This window comes from Anopheles stephensi, chromosome 3 (genome assembly GCF_013141755.1).
Source record: "Anopheles stephensi strain Indian chromosome 3, UCI_ANSTEP_V1.0, whole genome shotgun sequence".
Lineage (NCBI taxonomy): Eukaryota > Metazoa > Arthropoda > Insecta > Diptera > Culicidae > Anopheles > Anopheles stephensi.
The window spans coordinates 10,186,045-10,203,395 of record NC_050203.1 but is presented as its reverse complement, the minus strand read 5'-3'; the positions used below and the strand labels follow the sequence as shown (position 1 = coordinate 10,203,395).

Genomic DNA, 17,351 nt, shown 5'->3' with positions numbered 1-17,351 from the left:
ATGGACAAAACCTCGTAAAAAGGCTATTCCAATCGGTTGTAGATTGAGGCAGTGCAGAAGTCGCTCAAGGAGTATTAATTTTAATGAACTACCAGTGTTTTCTTGATCAACTACCATATTCAGGGCACGCTAATCATACCTTATTTGTAAAAGAACCGCAGGTCCAACTAAACCAAACAGCACAATAATGAAACTGATCACAAAATAATTGTTTCACCGTATGAATTATCGTCGGAAGTTACGAAGTGCGCCAGGCAGATGATTTACCTAGTGTAAAGCTGCAAGAAAACCAGCAAGTTATTGTTACCGTCGTGGACGACTTGTAACGACTACCGGGAAACCGGAAACGGAAGAAAAATCACGGAAAACACCTTGTGAGAGAGAGCGAGAGAGAGAGAGAGGCTTAGCACGCGAAAAATAAAAGTAGAAACGGAAAATAGGTAACTGTAGTTGCTTTACAGTTCATAAAACCCAATAGAAACAACGTAATGACTATTCGGTGGAACCTCTCAGGTGCCACTGCTTCCGTAAACTTTGCCACCGAAACACAAAACCACACCGGAAGATTCTACTGTTCTGCGAGTTGTTTTTAGTGCAGAGAAAAGAAGGGAATGAGAGGTAGAGCGAGGACCGATGGAAAACTTGAAATGAAATACATGCTCCACCGCTTGATAAATAGTGGAACCCCAGCCCGGCCGGGTTTGGTTTTGTGGTGGTCACCGTGCCCCGGATTTCCGGACACAGCAAAACAGCAAAACAGCTGCACTCCTTTGCTGCATCCTTCGGTGCTCGACCAGACCGGCCGGAGCATATTTCTTTGTCTGAAGAGAGAGAGCCTCACTGGTGGACTTCAAGCTTTCGACCATTGTTGACCATACCAGTTCTGGAGCACGGTGAAGGCGATGTAGGGCCAATGGGTCGGGAGTTCCTCAGCGGGTACCTCATTACGATGCGTTTATGGAGTCTTCCAGTCGTTCGTGTGCCAGTGTGTTGTGTTTTTTTTTGTGTGGCGAGAGTTTCTGACTGTACAAACGACCAACGACAGAGGATGGTTTCGTTGACCACCACCACCACCACCACCATCTGGCAATTAAATGTGGTTTTAATTTACATATAATAAATAGGGGTTTATCCGTTGAAAAATGGGTTTTCCTTCGCGGTTGCAGTTGGCGGCAGGACCCTTCGGTCCAGTCGGCCGGATTGGTTTTTTGTCGGCCGTGGTGCAGCAGCGGACACGAATGCTTACTGTCGTGTGGCAGAGCATTAGGGAAAAGGAAAAGCACACGCCAGAAGAAGGAAAAACCCCAACAAATACGAGGGTACGAGTGCGGGAAATGATGCATGCACTGTCATGGAAAACAACAGACGGATGCATCCTCAGTAACCGCTAATAAATAGTGTGTGTGTGTGTGTGTGAGAGAGACAGAGCGCGCTAGAGCGAGAGCTGATTCGCGGGGAAAATGGAGGGTAAGCAGGAAAAAAAAAATCACCCGTTAAGGACCATCTTCACGTGAGACGGACTTCCGGAACACGGTTGGAGTTTTTTTTCTCCCATTTATTCGTACAAGACTAGTGATGGGCAAAATGATCGGTTTGTTCGGAATCGATTCCGGGCAGCTCTGAATTTTTACGGAATCGATTCCGCTAAGAAGGTATGGCATTGGTTCGCGAATCGGTTCCGGAATCGGAATCGGATCTGGAGTCGGAATCAGTTTCGAAATCGGATTCGGTTCCGATAATCTACTGGTACTGCAATTTTTTTCCGAAAACGCAATTAATCCAGCCATCGGTTCCAGAATTTATATAGGTTCCGGAACAACAGTCGGTTTCGGAATTGGTTCTGGAAACGTAATTGGTCCTGGAATTGGTCCCGAAATCGCAATTGGCACCAGAATTGGTTTCGGAATCGGAATCGGTTCCGAAATCGGAATCGGTTCCGGAAACGAGATTGGTTCTGGAATTGGTTCCGAAATCGTAATCGGCACCAGAATTAGTTTCGGGAACGGAAGTGGATTGGGAATCGGAATCGGTTTCGGAAACGGAATCGGAACAAGTTATTTCCGAGTTCCGAGCACCCATCACTATACCAGACAGAACTTAAACGGTCATCTACGTTGGACAGAACGGCGAACACGAAACTCACATCAATCCGGAAGATGCAGTTCTTAGTTGATTTCCCATTTTCCTCTGATTCTTCCGCAGATTTATGTGTGTGTGTGTGTGTGTGTTTTGTTAGTGGTTTTCCACTCCACTTTACTCCATCATCCCCCATCCGTCCGGTGGGGTTTTTTTCCCCCGGATGTGGTTAGTGAACTAGCAGCAGCTATTGTTCCTAACATTTTCACCTCGTTTTTCCTTTCGTGACAGCAGGACGGGGAAAAAGGTGCACGCGAAAGGGGCGTCCGGGGGCCGTGAGCAAGTAATTAAATACGCTTTCCACTCCATGAAGGCTTATGACTTATTCATGTTCACCCTGACCACACCGTCCGCGGGCTTGATGGGTTTTTTAAGGAGGGGGTGCTTGCAGCTCTCCCAGAACCAGAACGACATGATCCTGTTCCTTTTCCGACATCCGATTTCTCCCCCCCCCCCCGCTATGAAAAGTCTCCCGGCTCGAAATACAACACACTTTTGAAAAGTAAAGGGCCACTTACGCGAAAAAAAGGCTCGTTGCACATGCACAGCTTAGCAGAAGGATAATTTTCCATCCAACTAAATTCGGAAGCGAACTAGTGCCAGTGACTAGTGAATAACTGCTCAACCTCGGCCAGACCCGGCCTGGTGGTGCCTAAGTGAGTGTATTTAGTGGAGAATTGTAAGAGGAGAAACTTAAGCGGCGAAACAAGGGGCATAATGCCTTTGTTGCGCTCCCTGCTCTCTGAGATCATTTATGAAGGACAAAAAAACAAAAAAATCTCAACCAACCGACCAACCGACCGTTCCAGCGGAAGTAAAAGCTTGCCGGATTTCGGGTCGTCGAGGTTTTTTCTTTTTCGGTGCCATGGTAAGCCGAAAAAAGAAGGAAAAAACCGTGCTTCCGTTTTTCCGTACACACATACACCATTCAATGCCACTCAGCTTGGCAGCAGTTTTTCCGGCAGGCTTGACATAAGTGCAGTCGAATGATGGAAAATTGCTAGATTATGCAGCCCCGGCTGCACCACCGCGCGAGCCGACACCGGATGTCACAAAAATCATAAATGTTCATTCGCGTGGTCTTGTGTTCCTGTTTCGGCCCCATTTTTCCATCACCTTTTTTCTCTCTCTTCTTTTGTCCACCTTACGGTACGGACCTGCATGAATGGAAAAGCGAAAATTAATAATTCGTATCGTGCGCCGTGCAAGAGTTCTTTTTATCGCTTCGCGTTTTGCATACTGGAGTCAACCCAAATGTCGCGGGCTAGATTGAGCAGAAAAGCGGACAGACAGATTCGGATGAGGCGGACAAACAGTCATGATAATGAAATTTTCACACACCATTTTCATTTCCGTCATTGTCGCGGGGGGTTTTCCATTGCGTTTGCGCTCGAGACGGGAAAAAAACGAAGAACGAAGAATAGACAGTTAATAGAGTAAGCTGGAGCGCTTGGAGCACGAGAATGGAAACAATTGTGTTATGGCGTCATTTCGGGCGGAATGGCAACAGTAAAGTCAAATGGATTGTGCGATTAAATGTTAAGCGTGTTTATTGAAAGCTAGTGTGTGTGTGGGTGTGAGTTTGGGAGGTTATTTTTTCTTCGCATCCTCTACGCTTGTCTGAGAAGGATAATAAAATGGTAACAAGACTTTTGAATCTATTCATCGGAATTCATTTGCAGTGTCGTAAGAAGTGATATAAAATAATAGTCTGCTTTTGGTGTTGGGTGCACTCAAAAGTAATGATGATTTTTTTTCGAATGCGTCTTTTGAGCAATATGATCAGTCGGGCCCTACATAGCTCGTTTTAACCGAAAAAACCTAGTCTCCTTTTTCCAGCAAAGGATTTGATATAGATTTACAGGGTTTTTCAGTTGATAACACAATAGCATCCATTTTTATTGAACGCTCCTTAGATGAAATGGCAAACAAAGCTTGTTGATATGGAAACGGCTTCAGGTGATAGGGAAATCAAATACTTTTTATTGTGATGGCCTCAGAAGACGTAGTAGATTGTCATAGTAGCCGTGGATATTGCACGCACTTACCCGAGCGCTGAAAGGACATGTACAATATCAGGACCATGTAGCTACTAGGAGAATCTATCACCTGAAGCCGTTTCCATATCAACTAGCTTTATTTGCCATTACATCTAAGGAGCCTGCCATAAAAATGGATGCGATTGGCTTAATAACTGAAAAACCCTGTATCTTGATACAAAAATAATCATTCGAATTCTTTCCTGCTCAAGTAGAGGTTTCTCTTTTTTCTTGCTAAAGTGCTGGCTTTTGTAACTTTAGGAGAGCAGTACGATAGGGAAATCGTGAATTAGGATTTAAATCTAGAAATTTGATTTTTAATCTGCTTTTATTTCTAAGCCCTGAAATTACCTTGAAGAGGCCTTTAATGTAGATTTGAATCGAAATAACACACTTTCTTGAGTGTTTTTGGTTCCAATATTTGAGAATTGATGCGGAAAACTTGAAAAGAAGACGATATGTCCTTCGTGATTTATCTGCCCATGGCATAAAAACGATCAGTTTCAGCAGAAAATAGAAAAGCAAAGTGTATATTTCAAAGTTTGGTGGCCGATAATGAGCAATTGAAATTATAAAATCGAAATTTACAACACGTTTAGAGAATAACTTGAGTTAGGAGTTTTGTAGGGTTCCCTGTCGGACACACTAGGTTCGCTGTCGTACTGTGTTTCCATGTAGGATGTACCGTCAGTTTCAGGGCTAAAAAGGTAAGAAGAAAATAAGAAAAATAAGAAATATCGTAATGAAGGGCAGAATGCACCAGCGCCGGGATAAAAGCCAAGAGTGCGAGACTATTTATTTGATATCACGAAATAAACGTTGATCCTAAAAAAATTACCGGGTTTCAACAACTGGTTTGCTGCGAACAAAATTGGAATTCTTAAATGAGATTAATAATAAGGATCAAGCAATATGGCCAGGTCGTTCTTATAGAATGAAAAAATCGAATCTCCTGCATTTTTATACAGTGATACAGTTGCAATTCTTTTAACATATTATTTTACTCATTTTTTCTCAAACAGTCGAGATAACTTGAGAAATTAAGTGGTTACAGAACAGTTTATAACATTATTATCAAATTTATTTGAACCAACAACATGAAACCTGCATAACTTATGAACATACCCAATATTTTGATGGCCAACCGAACGGAATGGATACAGTTTTCCTTCCATCTTTAAACTAAAGCAAAATAAATGTGTTCTTATGCGCTGAAGGTAGACGATTGCGTAGCTGTAGCAAACAAAGTCAATCATTAAGTATCAATATCATTTAAAGTCACGCCGAGATCAAGCAACTGGGGCGGGAAACTGCTGCCAAATGCATACGTTTGTCCGACAATCGACACACAGCCAAACAAAACAATACACCAATCGATTAGAAACGGTGCGACGGTACAATGCTGCCAGCTAGGGTAAACAAACTCGCGTCGAAAAGAAACAAATCACGAGTAAGATGATCTTCAGCCGCTAAAACCCCGAGTGCACCCGGGAGAGCATAAGCAGCACGGACGAGTCACGATTTCGATTTGCCTTTCGGTAAAGGTGATAGAAATGGACCGTCCGTCCGTCTGTCACAGCAAAGTGTGACCATTTTGTGTTTGCCTGCGTAGGTGGAGGTGGGCGCCGTTTGGATCCCGGGCTCCCGGTGCTGTAACGCGCGCAGCATGAAATTATGCTACGCGACACCAACACCACGGACCGCCACCGACAGCGAGGTGGAATCTCGATCCTCCCTTTTCCCACCCGTTGCGCTGCGCTAATGTAATGTATTGACAGGGAGAGGAGGCGGAGGGTGGAGAGAAGGGGCTGGTAAGGGTGGTAGGGCTTCAATAAAACTCACCCAAACCCGACAGATATTTGGACGAATTGAGGCGGTTGGGGGGAAAAAAAAAACAGAAGAAACAATCCGAAATGTGTAACGCCTTTGTAACGGTGGGTGAGAGTGTCTGTCTGTCCGTCCGACTGTCGTTTCTCGTTCATTGTGCATGGGCCCTATGATATGCCCATTTTGGATCAGCTCATCCAGCAGCAGCAGCAGCAGCAGCATCAGCAGCACGCTGGTGGTGTGGGAAATTGGACGTCCGGAACGCCGGTATTGCACCGTAGGGAGTGCAATCACAATGCGAGAAAGAGTGCGAGAAAGCGACAAAGATCAAACATGATGCACACGCCGAGGCGCCGGAATATGAAATGAGTTTTTCGTACGCATTTGTATAGGGATTTGGTTTTATTATCCGTAGCGTTCGTTCGTTCGTTGCCTGGTGGTAGATGGATCGAGAAAAAAAAATGGAAAATACTCATCAATATGGAGCGGTCGACTGTTGAGTGTGTGGAAAAGAGACACTCACATTTAAGTAGTGGTTTTTTGTTCGATTTGTAGTTGTAGTATGACCGTATCTTGAGCAATCAGTTTAGTTTTCAAGGTCACTACTAGCTCATAATGCTACTCTTTTAGGAATGATCAGTGGTTGCTTAAGTATGATGAAAATTATGAGACCGATATTACCTTTTAGGTAGAAGTTTTAACCTCAATTTGATGGAATCGCCTGTACGTAGCACAACTATTTTATAAATGAGGGCTTAAAACCATTCCTAAGTAGATTGGTTTTACGGCTGCAAAAATAATTTAATTGAAAAATAAGATAAATTTACTTGAAATTTACTTGAATCTACTTGAAGCTTTGTTTAAGTCGTCGGATTCGCCCGTTTACAAAAGCACGATGGCGAATTTTCAGCAGAAATTGCCAATTTCGCTCTATTTCTCTATACGGATTATCCGTGTTGACGTATTAACTAAGTTAATGCTTAACACAACATTGCTAACAAATCCTGATATTGAAAAAATACTCTTTAAACAAAGTTTGCTCTGTGACGTGAAAGAATATCTACTTAAAATAGTTTTTATCTAATTTTAAAAATATAGATACTTCTACTCTAGTAGTCTTGCAGTCAGTCATTCAACTACTTGTCGAGCTCCTCCAGAACTTCTCCTGGACATCGATTTTCTGGCAGTCCAGGACGTTGGGCATCGATTTATATTGATGAAAATTTAATGGAGGCCTTGCTCGACGAAACGAGATGAATGGATTCAATTTCATAAATTGCTACTTCCGGACCATTACTCCTTATGTCTGGGAAGCGATTTCATATCTCAAACCATTCTCTTTGGCTCATGATTTTTGATTTTTTTTTATTTCTAGATTGCCTAGGCATAAGTCATACAATTATTGTATTTGTAAGTGGAAAAGATTAATTATTAAAATTTTCAATTAAGATTATAAGTAAGCGTTTTTTGAATAAGTCATAAGATCTTTGAGTTATTTTGCTAGAATCTGGCCACTCCTATACTAAGCCAATCTAAAATGTCGCTCGATTTTCGTTGATTTCGCCCTGTTGTTACAAACCGGTTATCCGTGCTTGTCGTTATTTAATCGACAAGTAACCTCATTATCAACGCGTAAAACAATTGAAAACAATGGAAATTGAGTTTGATTTCAAACAAGGAGAAAAGAAAAAAGATACGATAAATTAAACAAATTTAATATTTAAATGACCTTACCTTGAGACTATTTGAAAAGAGAAAACATTTTTTTACATAATTGAATACAAATTACCTATTCATTGACCACTTGCAGCATTCACCCAACAGACGAAGCAATTCACTCCCTCAATATCCTCTCCTAGCCCTCCCTCTACTCCCCCCAACAACTCGCGATGCACACGATAAGCACCCTCGCTGAAGGCGACAGCAGTGAGGTGAAAAATAAATAAAACACTCACCGACGCCCGGCGCGTCGATTTATTGCCTCATCTGTACGCTATTTGACAAATTAAGCCGATCTATTTCGCCCACTGTGTGAACCTTTTTTTGCCCTTTTCCTCAGATCCCAAAACACCAAAACCCTTCACCCACAACTGTTCGGTTCGGGTGAGATGTTTGGTGTTGGACTCCCGGCTCACGCTTTTTTGCTGTTGATGTTTCGTAAGCCTGGCTTTTAAAAGAGTTGCCTGTGTGCTGGGATAGTGCAATGCGAGAGAGGTTTCTTCGCCCGCCAGTGCACCAAAACTGCACCGAACGAAAGGCGAGCGAGATGAAGCGATCTCCCCTCGCTACGTTGGCTTACGGGAACCACAGCTCGTGAAGAACGAACGAGTGTGGTCGTGATTCCGTTCTTAAGCCGAATGGTGAAATTGTCGAATCGAAACGAAATGACAATATCGCTACTACACTGATGGGATCGTTTATTTTTGGAAGCTAGCCAAAGGCTTTACATGGCGGCAAGGAGCGCACAACCAACCAACCGGCCACCCTTATCGATTGCCCTTTTGTAATGGAGTTTTGTTTGTGTTTTGTTGCTGTAGTTGAGATGATGCCCTTATTCCCATGCGGACATCGTGAGAGACTGCGCTACAAAAGTTAAAGTTAAGGTGGAGTGGAATGGTTAAGTTTTATCTCGAGTGCTCTGGCGGAGCTGAAAACTGAAAGTGAAGGTTTCCGTGATAAATTAGGTCCGGCGCCACTTTCCTTCATTGACTACCTATAGGAAAGTTGCTTCGATGTGGGTCGCCCGGCGAAGATAATTTATCACGAATTCCTCACAAAGCCTGAGGTAAAATATCAACAGGTCGCCAGATCAAGGATTGTGTCGCACTGCCCGGGGGAAGGGGACCTCTTTCTGGGAGGTTGTCTTTAATTAAATCACCTGGGATTATCCTTTAAAAATCGTCCAGCCAGAATTGTCTTCGGATAAGTGTCGGTTGGTTGGAGAGGTTTTCCTGGAGGGCTAGACGTCTCCAGGCGTGCGGCACTTAATCAGAGAGTTATTTAATTGTGTTGCCCATCGCCTTGGTGAAGATGATGGCTCACAATTAGCAAATTGTATTTAGAGGTTGAAAGCATTTAATTATTGATTTAAAGTAGGAGAATAGCTCTCCGTAAATCAGGCTTTTGTTTAATTAAAGGTAGCCGATATTAACTTCTAACAGGATAGGATCATTTATTCGATAAGAAGGATGAATCGTGATCATAATAAATCTTGTAAGAAATTCCTTTAGGACAACATATAATTTTATCGACAAGAAAAATTGAAGAATCTTCTTAATGAAATCATTCCACAGCCTCAAACAAAACAGAAGCCCATCAAGCACAAAGAAATCTGCAATGGCCACACTGTCTGACGGAACGTTCCATCGCAGCCAGAGCGATTGCTTTACTGTTGGAAGAAAATTGTTTCCGGAAAGAAAATTGTACCATAAATCGATTAGAAGAAGCACGGCACCATCTCGCCGTGCCATTTCCCATCCGGATGAAATTTTAGCACCCAACCACGCCATCGTCCACGACCATGCGCCTCCATTGTCCAACGTGCGGCCGGAATGGGTTTGCGTTAAAGTTTCTTCCTCACTGTAGCGGTTTCACGATTTTGGCCGGAATCACGGTTAGGTGGATCGTTTGATTAGATTTCGTATTACGATGGTGCTCCCCTGGTGTTGGGGACAGTTTTAAAACGGTAAACGGAAATTTAATGACGTCGCAGCGTGTTTGATGATGTTCATAAATTTGTGGACGGCGAGCATAATCCGTTTTGGGCGTTGCTTGTTTGGGTTTGGAATAATAAAACTGAGTTGAATGCAACAAAGTGTGTTTTTTGAAGAAATTTCATAATTTGGCTTCAGTCTAAAGTGTGGTAACAGTTTTTTGCAGTCCATAAAACAGGTCATCTTATGGCTTTCTCTGAATCATTTATGTATTCATGTGCGATGAAATTATTTTTCTATTTGTTATTGCTTATTTGTTTCTGGAGATAAGAAAACGAATAAATAAAAAATAAGGAAATAAATAAATAAATAAATAAATAATAAAAAAATAAAGATAAATAAATAAATCAATAAATTTTTAAATAAACTTGAATAAATTCGAAACGAAACATTGGTTTTGATAAAATCTAGTTTCAAAGAGAATAAATTAAAATAACACTAATTAATCAAATTTTTCTATTAATTCAAGCAAACCATCACATAATTGCACTTTAAAAACACCGAAACAAAATGGAGTTTAAATGATGACTAATGTGCTAAAACACTGATGCACTCGCAAGAGATACGCTTTTGCAGACACACACACACACACACACACACAACATCCATTTCCTCGACACACACACACACGCAAAGACATCCATTTCCTCGACAGCTGAAAAATGAGATTTTGATAGCTACTGTTCACGATACAGCACAGCAGCTTAAGCTTACGATAGCCCAAGGGTTTTTTTTGTTGTTGTTTATTACAACCCAAACCTCGACCTCAGACCTTCTGCCATCTCCTTCTGCCAAGCTGCATCCTTAATGTCTCCGCTGATGGTAAAAATGTGATAAACTGCCATCAAAAAAAGGCTATCACCGGAGCGAGCGAATGGCGAATGGAGAAGGCACACTGGATCACTTTTCATGAGATCGAAAAGTTTCACTGGTCACACAAGCTGGTCAGCAGCCAAGGATTGTGGGGGTTTGTTTGCCGTTGTGTCGTCGTGCCATATGGTCGGGTATAAATTGTCGATTGTGTTTATTTTTCTCCGCAGAAAAGGTTGATCAGCGAACGTGACAAAGTCGTCAGTGTTGTCCGATCCGATCGATGTGGGGCGGCGACCCTTTTTTTTTGGCGCTGAAGGGGTGCAGATGCAGGCTGTAAGTTAATGGCTGTTTTATGATTGTTGGTAGCGCAAAAGTTGAACCGGGACACTGGTGGCCGGCTGGCGAGAGTTTTCATAATAGAACGTACATTAGCACCTCGCGCCATTTGCAAGACCATGGGAAGACCGTGGGGGGGGGGGGGGGAATAAAAGGAAAAGTAAATCAAAGGAGGCAACCTCAGCAACAATATCGATGGGCATGCAGAGGCCTCATCGATCAGGCCCGGGCTCTAATCTCTCGCTCCGGTCGATCAGGCCGGATCGATTGATGGTCGAACGAAGTCATGAATTTTCCCTGCTTCAAGCGCTTGACACGCATTTCACCTTTAATCTTTCATTTTCTTCCCCCGACATCCCCCCGAATCGGACACCCCGTGAATGGGTGTCGACGATTGCAAAAGTTGTCCATTTTGGAGGGCAAGCCCTGGTTGGTTGGGATTGTGAGGCCAAATCCAGGGAGGGGGGAAAGAGTAAGACTTCAGACAGACGAGCCCGCCCGGTTGCTCGTGACAGCCCACGTGTCACTTGTCGGTTTTTGGTGAGATTTGTGAAGACTAATGGGACAGTCTGTCGTATGTGTGTGTGTGTGTATGTGTCTTCTGTCGGGCTTTCAGGAAGCAACCACGATGCTATGCTTGACAACAGCCAATGTTTTATTTATTGAACCATATTCGATACCACCGAAACGGAGCCCGATCTCAGTTTACCGGCGTTCGTAGACGATGGCGAAGACAACGACCAACGCCTCCCAAATCCTGGTGGAATAATTCAAAAGAAAAGCCCCGGTAACCTTCGGATTGAAAAGCGATGGTTTGAAAAATGTTTGTGCCCGTTTTGCAACTGTTTATCCGACCACCATGCCGGGAACTGGGCCAAAATCACAGTTTGTCACATCTTCAATTTTATAGCGTGAGGGAGGACTGTCGTGTCGGATGGTCTTGTCAGGAAGGTTTTGGAATATGTGCTAATGAATTTATGATGGTATCTATCACTGTTCCGGGGGGGTATTTCGGGTGTACTTCGGCCAGAGAAAACTCGGTAACGGAAAGATAGAATTTGTGGCACAAATTGCGATACAGCCAGGTTTATTCCAGATTTCCAGATTTGGCAGGCAGGCAGTGTGTCTCGGTGTCGGTGTGTGCAAAATGGCTTTTCAAGTATGCAAATTTGGAGAAGGCTGATGGTTGGTGGTTTCATAATTTATGACCAAGGTGTGCTGAGGGCATGGGAGGTAGAAGTTGTGTGTGTGTGTGTGTGTGTGTGTGTGAAAATGCAATCGGTCTGACGACATCCATTCATTACCGTTCGTTTTGTGCCGGGACGGAGACAGATCCAAATTGTGTCCACGGGTTTTAGCTCGAATCTGGTTGATTCTGTGAATGTTTGTTGGTAGATACTTGCTCGGGAGATTGGTTACAAGGGTCTAGTAGGAAGTACGGGCCTGGTGCTGTGAATTTAAACTGAAATGTAAATATTTTAGAATCTAATATTAGCTTGAAAAATGAATTTGACAGCAAATGAAAGACATCGAAATCACCATAAAGAGGTAGGAAAAATGACAAGAATTTTTGAGGGAATCTGGAAATATAATACATCAATTAATATTGATCAATATTTGAAACAGACATGCGGAACAAATATTTTCAAAGTGCTCTAACGTAATTTAAAATCAGAAACATACAAAACTGGACAGCACATCACGCAACTGCTCGAAACGACAGCAACATGAACTGACAGCATTTCTGGTTACTGTATCGAGTTCAATTCTTGTGATCATGTCTTTCAAACATTAGTATCAAAGTAATTTTACTTTCTAGCTTAGAATAAGGAAATTTGAAGTTGAATAGTTAGTCCTCACTATAGCGGAACGGCCCAGATGAGACTTGAACCCCGGTCCTGACGAGTAAAGTCCGTCACATCTACTACCAGGCCCCAATAGTAATTAAACTTATCAATCAAATGAAAAAATATATAACACTAAGTTAGCATTGCAATTTTTGTATTTAATTTAAGCATCCATTTAAAAAAATTTGAAACACAGCTTGAGCAAACAGACAGCTTTTCATAGAAGCGTTTAGAGCTCTTAGTTGAATTCTCATCATGGTGACATCAAAGACTTAGTGTTTTATTAGTATTTTTAAGATTTTTTAAATTGAGTCTTGTAAGCTTCATTCTTTACTATATCTTAATTGTGATGGTTAAGCAGATTTACGACATAACAAATACGCTCGTCATTTTAAGCACCATTTACTTAGTTTACGTTGAATTTGCGTACTTACTACATTCACTAAAAAAAAAAAAAGACACAGCTCTTTTATTATATTGCTAGTTTAATGGATTTAGTTTACCTAATTTTTCTTTAGTTTGTAGATCAATATCGCAAACAAATGATAAAATAATTTATGGGATACTACCACTTAAAAAAAAACTGACAGCATTGTAGTCTAGAGAATTTAGAGTGCTCGGTTGAGTTCTTGTCACTGTCATTTGATTTTTTTTTCTCTTTTTAAATGCATAATTCTAGAAACTATCTTTGTTATTTTAAGCTTAAAAATCTGTGAAGACCTTTTCACACACACACACTTGCCATTGCCGCTTGTCCAAAAACTCTCACACACTCGCACACACCTATTTGTTGATGGAATGATTGAATCAATTTGTGGTACGTGTTCGGAATGAAAGTTCCCATTGTTTGCTACCGGACCACCGGGGACCACCCAAAAAAAAAAAAAAACCCAAAAGGAAGGATCGTTTGTTTTACGGCAAAACACCATTCGATTGGTTGTTTTTTTAATTTGTTACCTACGCTGGACTGGGGGTCGTTTGATCGAAGGATTACGATGTAACAGCTTGCTACCGCTACTAGCCTCAAACACAGCTAAAGCCCCTGTTTTGCTACTCCCAGATTCGAACCACAACCGCAACAAACGCGAGGGAAGATTAAAATTTATTTCATTTTTATTAGCGGCACGATGCGTTGTGGGGTTCGATCGGATTTCATAAGTGAATCGTTCCCGCAGCGCTGTCGCCACCACCACAAGAAAATCGGAAATCAGGCCCCACAAAACAATTGCGAGAACATAAATCTCAAACCGGGGCGCCCTTACCCGGTGCACAGTGCCGCACCATTTCCATCATACGGTGGTGAAGAATTCAGCACAAAGAAGTAAGCAAGAAACGTGACAGGAAGTCGTAGCTGTGCCGCATCAAGCCACACACAGAAATTTGTAACAAAACCATTATTTTTCCCTCCACACGAATCCCGGGGTGGGGTGTCTATTAGGACCTGGTGGGGGTGATGGTGGCCGGTAGCGTGCACAAACGTTATTTCTTTGGGCAAGGGCGCGACGGATGAAGATAACTGTGACAATGACAGCTAATGTGATATCTTCCGCCGTTTATCTTCCGTGTGGCGTACCTCGGGGGCGCAGAGCAGGAAGAAGGCCTTCCCTTGTTTCTCTCTCCCTTTTCTCTCTGTCGCTCGCTTAATAGGAGTTCCGCCTTTATTCCTAGTATTGCTAGTAGCGCTAGTAGAACAAGCTGCCCGTGTGGGATGTGTTTGTGGTTAAGGAATCCTTGCCCGACCGTACGAACCAACCAAAGTAAAAAGTAAACACCGCTACAGTGTGTTTGCGGAGCGTGTAGCGCTCCTTCGGCCGGATGAGCAATGTGACAATAAACTGCTGACGATTTCCGGTGACCTGCAATCAAGCACTCCGTCTTGAGCGCATCTTTCGGGCACGTGGAGGTTTATTTCTTTGCACTTGCCTCTCGCGGACCTGGGCTGGGTGGGCTACCGGGCTTGTTGTGCGCGTGGGTTCACCTAATACACTCATCCACACAGCCGTGTTCGGTTTATCAGACGGCTGAAATGTCTACCCCAAAATGTTGATGTCGTTTAATTTAATTTGTCACCCACCGTGGCAGCGTATCGTATGGCGGCTGGCCCGGCTGCCTGTGGTAGTCTCGCTTTTTTATGTTATTTTAAGCGGCTCAGACACCTTTTGTTGATGACGTTTTATAACAATCTTCACGCACGTCCGGACACATGGGTGTTGGAGTGCGTGCCGTATTGGTTTACGGCATATCATCTCGATTCATCAAAGCGAAGTGGAGCGACTGTTCACTAAGGCAAGATGAGCTGATGAGCTGGTTAGGCGTCTCTGAGGAAGATGTGTCAAAGTTGAGGCAGGAAGTGTAGTGCTCGATTACACCAGTGGCACAGTAATGAGTTTGGGTTAATCGATTACACTCTGGGCTGGGGAATTAGCTTCGAATGAGGACCATTAATAAATATAATCTATTCGGTCGGTGTCATCGACGCTAAGGGATGCTGTGTGGGCAATGCTCGAATCATTTATGACGTGCAGATGTTACACAGGACTGCAGGAGCTCAGTAGTTGCTTCTCGGTAGAAGTGTTTGTGAACGGTCAGCAAATGATTCCATTTGTTATCTACCGGAGATTGGATGTCCGCTCCGAAAGGAAATTACATTCGACTCTGCATGATGCTGAGGACACTGAGAGCAAGAAGCTGGACGCTGACAGGTCAATTTTGTGTTGCCCATTGCTGATCAATGTATTATTAGACATCCTCCTTTATCTTTCGCAAGGGGTTTTATTTTGCGTCTAGATAAATTCCAAGCGGGGCGATTAGTATGAAACATCGGAAAAGATAAATCCAGCCCACAATATCTATCCCAACTCTGCGCCACGACAAATGTGCATTGAGCAAAACAGCTTCTAATAATCTGTTAACCGGGACCACCCGGTGTGTGCGGAAGGTTTCAATGTCGACGATGAGACACGCACAGCACTGTCCAGATCGATTTTTGATTGACACACGATCTGATAGGTCCGGAAGATTGGCTTTCGGGGTTTGTTGTTTTCCAGCGCAAACCCGCAGGTTCAAAAGTGGAGGTTCGCTTCCAGTTCGAGGTATTTGACTGACTGGCCGGTTGACTGATATTTGGAGCTCAATTGACGTCCCCATCTGGGTTCGGGGCACGTCAATCAGCGATCAGATGGACGAGTATTCATCTTCACCCTTACACGCGCGATAGACACTCGGACGTGCGTTTGTTTTGATGCTTTTCCTGCGGGATGATGCTTATCGGAGTTGATGTTAGGGCACGGTTCGGCCAGCGATTAGCGTGTGCTATTACACAATTCCGATACGCTTGTTTGATTAAGCTCTAACACATGTGGTTGTTTTTTGTTTGCGAACTTTGAATTTATTTTTCCCTTTTCGCCCAATCGAACAGGTTTGGCGACCGGCGAAACATACGAGGACTGTGAGCAACCGCCGGAAATTGCGCACGGATCCGCCCGGCTAACCGTGGACGACAACGAAGAGTATGTGACGGCACACTACACCTGCAAGTCAGGCTACCGGTTGCAGGAGCCGCAGCTCGCCACGCTACGCTGTAGCATCGAGACGGATGAATGGGAAGCGGCCAAACTACCCGCCTGTGTGCAAGGTAAGTACGCTGTTCGGGATCTTCTAACGGAAGCTTTGAAAGCTCGCTGCTCGTTCCTTCTTTCGCTCGCGCGTGTTCGAATGTGGTTTGACAACCTTTAACAAACAAACTGGGTAGCTGCAGAAGATGCCACATTTTCCACCCACTTTATCATATACGCTCCAATTTGCTAGCATACTGTTCCTTCCTGGGGGATCAAAAAAAGGGTACAGCGCAAGATGGATGCTGAAATTGAGAGGAATAAATTTAACGAGGGATAACAAATTGAATTGATTGGTACTTTGGTGGTCCGTACCTTACGCCTTTTTCCCGTACGGGGAGAATGTACATGATTGGTTGTATTGTATCAAATTTTGTATCTACTTCTTCTTTTGCTCCACCATACTAGTTGTCAGGGGGGATATGTATCAAGGAACAAATAAAAGGGGTTCGAAGTTAGTTCCCTGTCGAACCTCAGAGCTTTGTGACCTAAAATGTGATCGGAAATATGATTTGTACCTATGGAAGGTTGGGCTTAAGATGTTCCAAATCTGTGGCAAGCAGCTTAAAGAGAGCAGAAAGATTTTTAAAGCGATATTTAGTAACTGCCTGGAGCTCTAAAGGATTCAATTGTCTTAGAGCTGATATGGCAATTGAAGCGGTTGAAGAATTGAGATAAATTAAATGAAGAATTGTCAGAGGGAACATATAACTAGGAATGCCATTCCGTCCTAAATTACTTTCCAGATGGTGCTCAGAGCTGTGTTTTTTTAAGTTTTGCATGTTTGTTCAATAAAGATGAATAAGATTCAGATTGAGAGGTTTTAAATCAACTCAACTTCTGGAGTACAGTAAGATGGTTAAAGCGACAGTCAATAATTTGGAGCTTATAAGGCCCAATCATCAGTGCGGTTGAAGTTTTGCTCGAATGATGCCTGAATGAGGAAGGCAATGATCAAAGGTGAATAATTGAATACGTCCACATGTTAGGATAGAGCAGAAAATATCTCTGGACCTTCTCTCAGAA

General features: G+C 43.1%; 1 protein-coding gene across 7 annotated transcripts in view; it reads left to right on the top strand.

The window, feature by feature from the left end:
* The window catches only part of LOC118513122 (fibrillin-2), an 84,593-nt gene that overhangs the window by 6,094 nt on the left and 61,148 nt on the right, over window positions 1-17,351 (top strand). For all 7 annotated transcript variants that reach the window (XM_036058526.1, XM_036058527.1, XM_036058530.1 and 4 more), the window contains exon 3: window positions 16,130-16,345. In XM_036058526.1, coding sequence (XP_035914419.1) covers window positions 16,130-16,345 — 216 coding nt within the window. The remainder of the gene's footprint in view (window positions 1-16,129; window positions 16,346-17,351) is intronic.